The sequence below is a fragment of the Crotalus tigris genome, unplaced genomic scaffold (genome assembly GCF_016545835.1).
Source record: "Crotalus tigris isolate CLP2741 ecotype Arizona unplaced genomic scaffold, ASM1654583v1 scf7180000017666.379230911805:20528666, whole genome shotgun sequence".
NCBI lineage: Eukaryota > Metazoa > Chordata > Lepidosauria > Squamata > Viperidae > Crotalus > Crotalus tigris.
The window spans coordinates 17,852,952-17,865,120 of record NW_024096552.1 but is presented as its reverse complement, the minus strand read 5'-3'; the positions used below and the strand labels follow the sequence as shown (position 1 = coordinate 17,865,120).

At 34.5% G+C, this 12,169-nt stretch overlaps 1 protein-coding gene across 1 annotated transcript in view; it reads left to right on the top strand.

Annotated features, from left to right (window-relative positions):
• ITGA9 (integrin subunit alpha 9) overlaps positions 1–12,169 on the top strand; it is a 250,241-nt gene that overhangs the window by 163,982 nt on the left and 74,090 nt on the right. Inside the window, exon 18 of the mRNA XM_039336863.1 lies at positions 2,704–2,854. Within this exon, the coding sequence (XP_039192797.1) occupies positions 2,704–2,854 (151 nt within the window). The remainder of the gene's footprint in view (positions 1–2,703; positions 2,855–12,169) is intronic.

Below are 12,169 nucleotides of genomic sequence, written 5' to 3'. Positions count from 1 at the left end.
GTTCTCCTCCGCAGGAGGTGGGAGCAGGCGACCTCTCCTTCAAGCTTCGCCAAGTGACTCCAGGAGTGAAGCGAGGTCTGAGTCCCCAGAATGTCTCCCATGCCGTTCTGCTTGGACTGCTGGCTTCTGCCTGTGGGGCTGCCTCCCTCGGGAGCTGTCTTTCCCCCCTCCTGTCTATGTCGAGTCCATGGGGCAGACGGCGTCCCTTGAACCAATCAATTCAAACTTCATGAGTTTTTTTCGTGAGAAATTTGAATTGATTGGTTCAACTTTTTTAGTCCCACTTTTTTTTTTTGGGCACTGCACATGGCTGGGAGCCGCAGGAGATGGCTTAAAGAGCCACATGCAGCCCCGGAATCGTGGGTTGCCAACCCGTGTTCTAGGCAGAGTTAATATAAACACGTTTCACATTCTACAGGGCAAATCAGAAGGATCACATAAATTTGCCTCATTGTTAATGGTTCAATGAAACTAAAATTATGCTATGTTCTGTCTCTACCTTCAACTGCTTGCTCATTTGCTTCCTCAAATAGAATTTCTATGTGCTGAAGAAACATGGGTCCACTTCTTTTTTGAACATTTGAATAATGACCATCCAGCTGATTTATATAACGTGCTGCCAATGCTGAGTAAGATGCTGCCACACTGGGATTTGCCATTCGTACATCACTGTTGGCAGTCCAATGACATCATGACCCAGAGAAGCAAACTGAGCTCAATAATTCCTCTGCAAATTGGAAAGTCTTTTTCCTAATCTCTTCCTTACTGATTTATTCCAGATGACCACAGATTTAAAGAGTCAGGAAAGTGCTCTCTTTTGAGAAGATGCCCTAAACCTAACAAAATAACAGAGTTGGAAGGGACCTTGGAGGTCTTCTAGTCCAACCTACTGCTACTATTATCTTGTGGATTTGAACTTGGGCCTCACATCGATCAGTATTTTTCAGTGAAGAAATGCAAAGGCTATGAATTTAATGTTGGTTCCTTCAAGTTGGACATTAATTTATATTTTTTAATCATTTAGAAAAACATTGTAGACTATGTTCTGTACTTGGACTACTTAAAAGCATTGTCTTTGTTTTTCTGAGCTTTTTAAAAATACTATTATTATAAGAAACTAGTAGCTGAAGATACTGGCCTATGGTGCATATGCATTGTTATCTTGGTGAAAAATACATGCATCATTTCAGTGTTAACAGACTATTTAAGTGTTTGAAAAAAGTTGCATTTTTGTCTGAATTCATTAATCAAAGTGCATGAAAGATTTAAATAATTTTAATTGATTCTTAAGCTATTGAAGAACTGTAGCAAAACTACTTATCAATGTTTTAGTCACTTTTAACAGCTTTATAGATCAAAGCCAGTGCTTTGAATGGTACTTGAAAGCCTACTAGTAAGCAAAGTAGAAAGCATAACATTGTTAAGTGTGAATTGCAGCTAAGAAACAGGTTGCAATATTTGCAATTTCTGAATGATCTTGGTGAGCAGTTCCATGTATGAACTATTGTTTTGCCTGGCCTGTCAACTCCAAGTAGAACCTATAGTAGCTGTTCAATCCACAGCCCCTTTTAGGGATACTGAGGGTTTCTCTCCAGTGTAAATTTCATTAGAGAGAGAGAAACTCATGCTATGACTCCAGTCCTTTGGGATAGATTCACCTTGGGGATCTGCCTCCTAATATTTAGGAAGGCTGAAAAATAGCTGTTTCATACAGCTTTTAATGTCATAGTCTCAGAGATAATAATTGAATGATGAGGAGAATTGGAGTTTTAGTAAGTTTTAATATTTTAGCTTTTGTTGCATTGTTCCTTGGGATGATTTTTATAAACTACCATGGTTTTCTACTACAGTATATGGTAAACTGCCATGAGTCCTTAAGGAATGTAGTGAAATTAATATAGTGTAAGCAAGCCAACAATAAATAAATTGCATCTCACTTTCAATTTTCTGCTTTAAAAGTATCTAATAATACCGAATATTTTAAAGAACTGCTTTTCTTAGATTGTAGTACTGGCACTGGTTGCATATTTAATTGTTCCAGCAGGGATGGTGATCTTAGGCAGTCTGGTTTTTATTGCCAGATATTCATATTAATACATTGATATTAAACCGGTATCACTATTACTACATTCTTGTTGAATTGACTCATTTTCTGAGCTTGTTTGACATCCCAAATCATCTGTTTATGGGCTGACCTATTTTTTATTATTGCAGGCTGTGCTGGGAAAGCTACCTTATTAATTTTTCAATCACATAAATAAATATATTTAAGAATCACATCAAAGGTATTTAGAGAACATTGAAATGAAGAGGCCATAGAATGGATAATATTTGTATTCTACCCCACTTATTCCAAATATTTTGTAAACTGCATTATTTTTATGACATTCTATGTTTTTAGAAAACAATAGACTCTCTCCATTCTATCCTCATTCATTTCGGTGAAGAATCACACCAGCAAAGAACTGAAAGTGGATAAAATAAAATCTCTGATCTGCAAAATGTCCTGAAATAATACTTTTGGCTTAGTCCACAGTGATAGTCTAGGAGGAGAGCCAGCACATCCTTCTTTTGTTTCCATTTGTCATCTGGTAACAGAAGATTTTCTTTGGCTCACATTTCATACAGTTTTTTTCCACTGTAAAATTTCTAAAAAGAGAAGAATGAATAGCCAGGTGTTAATTTGCTGCTCTTTTCCTGCAGTGTTGATGACAGGGCTCCTTATCTGGCTTTGGGAGCTGTGAAGAACATCTCGCTGAACATCACCATTTCTAACATTGGGGATGATGCTTATGACACAAACATCGCTTTCAACTTTTCCAGAGAGCTTTTCTTTATCAAAATGTGGCAAAAGGTAGGCATAATCAGTATGTCAGACAGGCAAGTTCATCATTTTTATTGTTGTTAAACTGAAGTAATTGAAATTAGTATTCACCCACCATTGTAGCAAGGAATAGGCAAGAGAGCCTAGATCCCTTATTTATTTTGATTGATTTCCCCCCCCCCTCTAAATTTAAATGAATTCTTCTGAACAGGAAAAGGCTAAACAGAAATCATTCATTTCTGAAGCATTTTGTCTGAAATATTTTGTTATGAAAGTAACAAACAAAGTGTAACCAAATTGTCTGGTTGCTTGTAGAAATTATTTAATGTTAATAGTATTTGAAATTGGTCAAACATAGGTAGTAACCCTAAAACGTCTTCCTACCTAGTGGGCTTAGTTATGCAGAATTCCTAATTTAAGAGGAAGCCACATAAAATTATAGCATTGATCAGCATAATAGTGATTCAGTATTTATTTCTCGTATCCCATGTTTATTATTTTTACAAATAACTCAAGGTGGTAAACAAATCCAACATACTTTCCTTGTCCTATTTTCCCAACAACAATCCTGTGAAGTGAGTTGAGCTGAGGGAGAGCGACTGGCTTAAGGTCATCCAGCTGGCTTTCATGACTAAGGTGGGATTAGAATTCACAGTCTCCCATTTTCTAGACTGTTGCCTTAACCCCTTGACCAAACTGGTTCCTTTTTTCAGTATTTATTTGTTTATTGAATACCCGCTAAAAGACCTTTCTTCTTTCCTTCTTGTAATCGAATCTTCTTTCTGTTTTGACAATCTGGATAAATCTCTCAATAAGTAATTGTCAATAAAAACAGTAGTTTCAAAAATGCTTGCTTAAGTCAAATACTGAAAAATCTTTGCTAGATATTTATTTGACATTTATTTATTTAAAAGATTAATATGTCCTCCCATCTTAAGCATCTCCAAGTGGCTCATAACAACATTAAAGGTGTTAGATTTTCTGCTGTCATTTTTATAGTAATTAAACGAAGTAATTTAATTTAGGGAATGCAGATTTTATTTTGTAACTTCTTAGCTTCCATATAACCTTGCTTCATAGGACATGGCCATTCCTAAATATATATTACTACATCATATTATATATGCATATTATGTATATTAAGCTAAATAGAATATTAGAAGTTGCCATTACTACATTCTTTCAAGCTCTAATTGGTAATTGTTTTGCTGAAAGTGTGAAGGGAGTTGTCCCTTGCCATCAATTTCCTCCTTCATTGTCTGCACCTTTAGTTTTGTAAAAATGCACACATTTTTTTCTATTCTGGGAATGAGGAATGAAGATCTTGATAGATTCAACGAGATTCCTTTCTCAGATATGTTGACCACGTTGCACCTCTATTGTATTCAATTACTGCTGTACTTTTATTTGCCACTCAATATATGAGAGAGCTGATATGAACATCTTGTACTGTATATCTGTGAGCAGGGAGAAATAATTATTTGCAATATGAAGGAGAAGAAGGAAATTAATGCTCAGTAAATAAGGCAGGGCTATAACCTTTGGTTGACACTGGACCTCAATGAATATTCTTTGAAATGTCATTAACATTCCAGTGTTCTTTAAATAAATTATTCCTTGGGATCAAAAGAATTCAATTTCCTTGTAAAAGAAAAAGTTACAAACACCATGTTAAATTAACTATTTTTCTTCTTAATCAGATTTATGTGGTTTCCTCTAATTTATTAATTTAAGGACATTTAGAAAGCCATGCAAGTCACTCTCTTCAGTGACTCCGGGTGCCTTACAAGGACAAAATACCAATACAAAAACAATAAAAAAACCCAATAACACTCCACTTCCCTAGCAGCAAAAACAAATGAGCCACTCCATATAGGTCTGGGGGTACCCAGGCCCTCTTGACACTCAGTGGGTGGGAATAGGGAAGGTATTTCCTTGATATCCTACTATCTCTAACTAACCTTCCCTGTTTCTCAAATCCCATGGAAGATTAGCTGAATCACTAAACTACAAAAAAAAAAAAAAAAAAAAAAAGTTCAGTAGCTAGCGAAATCCCATAATCTTTATCTGTCTTCAGGGGAAGCTTTTTTCTTGTTTACAGAAGATTAGGTGGCTCCATCTCAGCTGTTCAAAATTTTTCACATGGTAAACACAATGTGTATAGTTTCCATGCCTGAAGTTATATGTATCTGCATTGATTCATCATATATATTTCGCATGGCTGCAGAAACATTTGTTTGGAGGTGCTTAAACATTCCCTCCAAATTCCATTTCATGTCCACTATATAGCCCCATTTATAAAGCCTTGGAATATACCATGTCCTGCCTTTTTTTTGGCTTGTTCACCCCTCAACCCCCAATATGGCTCCTATCTGCTTCTTAGTAGACTTAATTTAGCAGGCTTTCAACTACCTACTGTACCTACAGTTACAATATATGGTAACTGGTTCTTTATTTCAAACATCTTATGTAAATTTCAGCAAAAGTATATTAAGTGTAGAGACACTAAGTATCTACTATTATGATTGAAAGAAAAATTGTGCTCTGACTCAGTAATGATTGGAGTGGCATTGAATTACCCTGCCACTATTATTGTTGCTGGCTCTCATTTCCTTTAGCTGTGAAATTTCATGAGCCATGCTAATGGTATTTCTTGGTAACTCCTTAGTCCTTTTCACTGGGGTGAGAAAGGGCATACTGAGTGATATTTAAAAAGCTTCATTTGTTGAATTGCTTCATTACCCCCCTCCCGCACCTGCCCCCAACTTTGCATCCTGACAGCACGGATGCACACTAAATGGGTATTTTCTGTAGTTAGAAGCTTCATAAAACGCCTATAATTGTAGAAGATTTTTTATAAGATGAACTTCCAAAGCTGGTTGGGTATTTATTCATACTGAATCTTTCGCACAATTACCCTAGCATTGCTGCTTTAGAAATGGCTAGTGGGGAAATAGAAGTAGTAATAACCAGCAATACTATCAGACCTGAAATTCTCTCTTCCAACACTTCACATTGTTCCCTTTCTATGAGCTTTTCTTTAGAGTAGGACTACCAGATTTCCAAAAAAAGTTAGAATTTCATCTCAGTGAAACATATTACTTTGTATATTTGCATAACGTGCACAATATTCATATTAATTTTTGTGGTAGTTTTAGCCACTTGATCTCAAAATTTCTGCCTTTCTTGTGTTGAATTTTGCTATGTTTTGTTTTCAGTTGTATGGAATTTTCTTTTTCTTTTCAAACAGAACCATTTTATTCTGTTTATATAGCAAATAACAAAGAAAAATAGCCCTGAAGGGAATACATGAAGGTAGGTAGGGAGCCTCAAATCTGTGTAAGGACAGTTTTAAATGAAAAGCCACCCAGAGTGGCTTTGCAGAGTGAAATGGGTGACATGTAAATTTGATAATAAATAAAAATAGAACAAACAATAATATAAGTTATTACAGGTAGTCCTCAACCTAACAACAGTTCATTTAGTGACCATTTAAAATTACAACACTGAAAAAAGTGACTTATGACCGTTTTTCAAACTTAAAACCATTGCAGCATCCCTATGCTCACATAATCAAGATTCAGATACTTGACAACTGACTCATATTTATGACAGTTGTCATGTCCCAGGATCATGTGATCAATTTTTATGAGCTTCTGACAAGCAAAGTCAATGGGGAAGTCAGATTCAATTAATAATCATGTTACTTAATAGCCACAGTGATTCACTTAACAATCGTGATAAGAAATATCGCAAGATGGAGCAAAATTCACTCAACAACTGTCTCATTTAGCAACAGAAATTTTTGGCTCAGTTGTGGATTACCTGTACAATTTTTAATTCAGATGATGCACTAAAACATTAAACAATTGCTTCAAACAAACTACAAATAGAACACAACTCTTGGTCCATCCTACTTTTTTTTAGTAGAGTAAGGTTGTTGAGCAAATATGCAATAGATGGCTCTACAATTGTTTTAATTGTAAATATTGTCATTTATCTCTTAATACAGAACATGTTGAAAGTTCATTGTCTATCAGTTGGTCCAAAATCAATATCTCTACCTCAATCAGTGTTCCATATCACCATTCTTCTTCCAATTTTTAAAGTTGGTTTTCCTTATAATTTGGCATGAGAAAAAGTATCAGATCTTTTTTATTAGATATTACATTGCATAACTTTCTAACTGACATAATTTTAGAGATACTAACGTTTTAGTATATTTAGATCCTAATACTGTCCATCAAACCAAGGATGCTGTATATTCTAAAATTGCCCAAATCAGAAAATTTAACACAAATGGTTAATTGAAATCTTCTCCTAAATATATAATCATGTAAAGAAATGAAGCTGCAGTGACTGAAATGTTTGCAGTAAACTTATTAGTGGTTGATTTTTCCATCTGATAATGAATGTTTCAAGACAGACTTTAAAGGAAGATTAGAAATGCACTGGCTATGACTTTGTGCAAAAAGCATTGTTACAAGACTATAGCGCATTTGCCAAATACATGAGTTTGTGTCTTATTGTTTTAAGTCAAATTCCTTGATATACAGAAGACAGCTAATTACCTATAACAAAATACAAATCTTCCCAATTGGAAACTTAACACCAATGCAGAAGAATGTTATATTCTGGCACTTCATAAGAAACTTCCAGATCCCCCTTTTTTGGGGGGGGCTCTTCTTTCTTTCCTTCCTTCCTTCCTTCCCTCCCTCCCTCCCTCCCTCTCTCTCTCTTTCTTTCTTTCTTATAATAAAAAGTATTCGTTTCTCAGGTGTCTGGAAAATTTCCTCTTCCCCCCCCCCCCTCCAAAAAAAGCAAAGAATCCTCATCTTGTTTGAAGAGGCACAGAAAAAGCTAAGATTGAAATGATAGTTTTTGTTTTGTCTACCAGTATAGCCTCTAATCCAATATTAGTGAACTAAAGAGTAGGCAGACTCTTCTCCTCCTCTCCGCTCCCCTCCTCTCTTCTTTAATTCAAATTTTACTCTTTTTAATTATGTTGAAAAGCCTCAATAAAAATTAATTATTTTATAAAAATCAATAGCATAGTTGTAGAGTGATATGTTTTTGTCTGTTCTGCTTGATATTCTGTATACTAGGCATGTTCAGTTTGAAAATTGAGAATATAAACAGCTTTCAGTACATTACTTTCCTACTTTATAAAGGTTGTAAAAACTGAATAGAATTTATTTCTGTAATTTTTGCCATCAGATCATGACCATTGCAGAAGTTCATAGTAGCCAACATTTCCCCAAAAATAGTGATTAACCCATTCTGATTGATGCTTAGGCTTATACCTTTGACACTTTCTTACATAAAAAATGAATAAAAATTATAACAATGACTAAAATCCCAAACAGTGTTTTGTCATATTTTCAAAATGACATTTGGCAACTGAATGGTAAGAAACATAGAAAACTAACAGCAGAAAAAGACCTAATAGTTCATTGAGTCTGCCCTTTGACAGTTTTTTCTTTTTAATTAATTAGTTATTAATTATTATTATTAATTTTATTTTATTTTTAATTTTGCTGGATGATGGATATATGTTACTGTACATCACAAACATGTTTAAACTCAGTTACTGAAGATTGGCCCACTACATCCCCTGGAAATTGATCCCAGCTTCCACCACTCTTTCTGTTAAAGCAGTGGTTCTCAACCTGTGGGTCGGGACCCATTTGGGGTCGAACAACCATTTCACGGGGGTCGCCAAACAACGCAGTCCGCCATTTTTTCCCCCTTTTCCTTAGCTGTGCTACTCCCTTTTATCCTATTGGCTTTTGAAAGCTAATAGAATAGACTCTCTTAAATAGAGTCTAATTCTATTGGCTTTCAAAACCCAATAGGAATTGTCCAGGCTGTCTCTGCCCTGCTGAGCCCACCAAAAGTCCCATTCTGCAAACGGTGCTGCAGCAGTTGAGTAGTCCTCGACTTACGACCGGTTGAGTAGTCCTCGACTTACGACCGGTTGGGGGTCGCAGCATTAAAAAGGTTGAGAACCACTGTGTTAAAGAATACTTTTAAATAATGCTTTTGAAATTTTCTTCTGTCAGTTTAAGGTTATGTCCCCATATTCTTGATTTTTGCTTAATATTGCAAATCCTGTCTTCTAGAATCTTATTTTCTTCCCTTTCCCTTTTGTCCTCCGGGATGGACATATTCGGTTCCTCCAATCTCTCCTGATATGTTTTGTAACAACTGCAACAACAGTAACAAAAACAGTTTGACATTCCAGAATGTTGCAGTATCTTATGTTGTGAACAAATAGTCCTTCCAGTACTTTCAAACAACAGTAGTACAAAGTCAAATATTGTAATTAGCATTTAAAAATTTTAAAAGCTGTGGGTATATGGATCTCAGAATTTACAAACACCGGAACCAAGTAATTTTTATTACTGCCATTAATACAAATTGAATTGTTCTTATAATTGTTTTTATTAAAATTACAATGACCATATTGTCTTGGTAAAATTAAAAGACCCCCTGAAAAAGAAAAAAAGCTGAAACAGATATATGAGGATAAAACAGTTTGTTTTTATTTAGAACTTTGCTTTAGAAAAGAACATTCTAGAGCAAAACCAAGAAAAACTCTATAAAACTCACATTGTATTAAAAATATCTAAAAACAGTATATGTGATTTTTTTTAAAAAGCATTATTAAATTTCATATTTTTAAATGAATGAAAAGCTGTGCATTAAGAGGTACAATTTATATGGTAAAAGTTAACTCGCAAAAATAAAAGACAAAAGTGAACTTTTGAAAAATAAATCTTAAAGAAAATAAAGGATGATCCTTTATAATTGAGGGCATATGTTCACTGTAATTAAAAACAATGTCTATAGAACGGCGTCTTTTTGGTCTTCCACAGTATGTGAATATATTAGTTGTGGCTCCTAAGAAATGAAGTTTTCTTTTGATTGGCAATGAAATATAATATAGTCACTTTTAAACTTTGCTGTATATCAGAGTAATAAATGATCAGAGCTATATGTGTATCAGGCTGTTTGTGGATCAACTATTTTAATTTGTTAATCAAAACCACAACATGAATTCATTTTAGTATGGTACTGCCCCTTCTCCACAACGTGGTGGTCACATCTCATTTGATGAGACTGAATGAAGTGTCTTAGTTTTCCTACATAATCAGTATCGTACAGCAGCACAGTAAACATATCAGTGCATATCAGATATGCATCTGAGAGGCCAGTCCCAGTAGCCCTTAGATTTCTATTTCTTTTGTTGTCACATCTTCACGCTCACTCTGCAGATTGTGTATATAACTGATAAATGATTATCATATTAGCTTGAATTTGCAAAATAATGAATTCTTGTTGCTAGTATAAGTGATGACTATAGACCTAAATATTAGAATTTAATGTTAAGAGAAGAAAAAACAGATTTTAAGTTAAGACAGATTTTGATAGCAATATATTTTGAATTATTGCATGCAATCTATCAATCCAAACAATTATATTGCAGAAATATTTAGTCCAATTTTGGAAGGAAATCATAAAGTTCATTTTGTAGTATTTGTAATTTTTTTATTTTTTGTTCACAAATAACGGACCAATATAATAGCATTTATTTATTTTTTAAATTTATATGCCACCCATCTCATTGTCAAGTGACTCTGGGTGGCTTAAACAAAATAACAGCATAAAATAAAACAGTAAGAACATTAAAGCATTAAGAAATAAAACCTAAAAACCAACCAAGAACTAGATAAAAGGATACTAAATGCATAAACCTGGTGGAGATTCTATTAATCTACTACTCCAAAATGGGGCACCCCTATCAGAGACTAGGCAAAAAAAAAAAAAAAGTACTCCTGAATGTATTTGTTCTTAATCTAGACTTTATAAAGTATGAAAAAATAATGGTAGATAATTTAGGTAACTAAGAATACAGTAGATTTTTCCAATAAATCTTGTGCTGATTTCACATCATTTGGGACATTTTCCTTGTTACTGTCATTGGATGCTAAGGCTTGCATAGCTTTTAAACATACTTTCTCAGTTATCTAAATACAGTTTCATATAGTTATCTTTCAAAGGCATACCACGTTCCTTAAAAATTCATTCATTCCTTGTTTACTTTTTATTGAGGACTAAATGTCACCTAAGCATTCTTTGGGGGAAAAGTGAAGAATACTGTCAAGAATGTTACTGAGATGATAACATTATTTCCTGCTAATATCATAAACTTGTCTTTGTATAAGAAAATACTCCTAAACTAAGGCACAGTACTGTAATATGTCATATTCTTCCAATAAATCTTGGGCTGATTACACATCATTTGGGACATTTTCCTTGTTATTGTCATAAGACGCTAAGCCTTGCATAATTTTTAACATCCTTTCTCAGCTGTGCCCATTCAGTCACTTTTCATTATGACCAGTAGACATAATTGAGAGAACCTAGTTTTATGTGTGCACAACTTGTCTAAACTTGACTTTGTTTCCTCATGGGACCCCAGCTGATGCCAACAGTAACCCCTTAGTTATGCCAGGCTGTTCACCAAGGGGTTTAATATATATTATTCTTCTGCTGTCTGGCTAAAACTTCAAACCTGGGAAGACTTTCCACTGCAAAAGAATCCTGGGCTGCATTTAACTTTTTTTAAAAAATAACTAGACAGAGTCTCATGAGAATGGATCAGAATCCAGGAATAGCTCTTCGTCAGTTAAGGGCTTTTTGATATTTCCAAGAAATAAAAAGTCCTTTTTTTTTTTTTTTAGCAAGACAGATCCATAGTAATATAAACAATAGTGTTCTGCCCTTCAGGACATCCAAAACCAGCTCCCTGAGGCAGCTTTCTTATTTTGTCTAATAAGAACTCTTCTGATAAAGACCTGTGGTTTTCCTACTGCAATACATAAGTGTTTTGTTCTATTTAAGCCTGTGTGCCATATGAAAAGGAAAACTGGAAATGAAATAGCTAAAGTAGCATCTTTCTTTCTGTCCAAGATTTACGGAGAAGCACGTATGCCCGAACATTTTTGTGGCACAGATCTTTTTTTCTGTTGCTAAATTGCAAAGTAATGTATATAAAAGAAAATTTCTAGCATTTTCTTTGTTAGGCTAGGCTATTTAAAGTGCCTTACTGTTTCAATGCTTATATTAACAGCAACTATCTGTGCTTTGTCATAATGACCCAGCCAGCTATGAACTCACTTGAAAACCCATGTGATGCTTTCCTTATAAACACGTGGTTTGTTTTTTTAAAAAAATAGCCTACTCTTCTTTAAAAAGAAAAGAGGCCAGGAAGGATTTTGACAGACAGAAAAAAACAAAACACAGTTCAAACTAGATTTCTGCCAGGACTTCTTTCAAAAA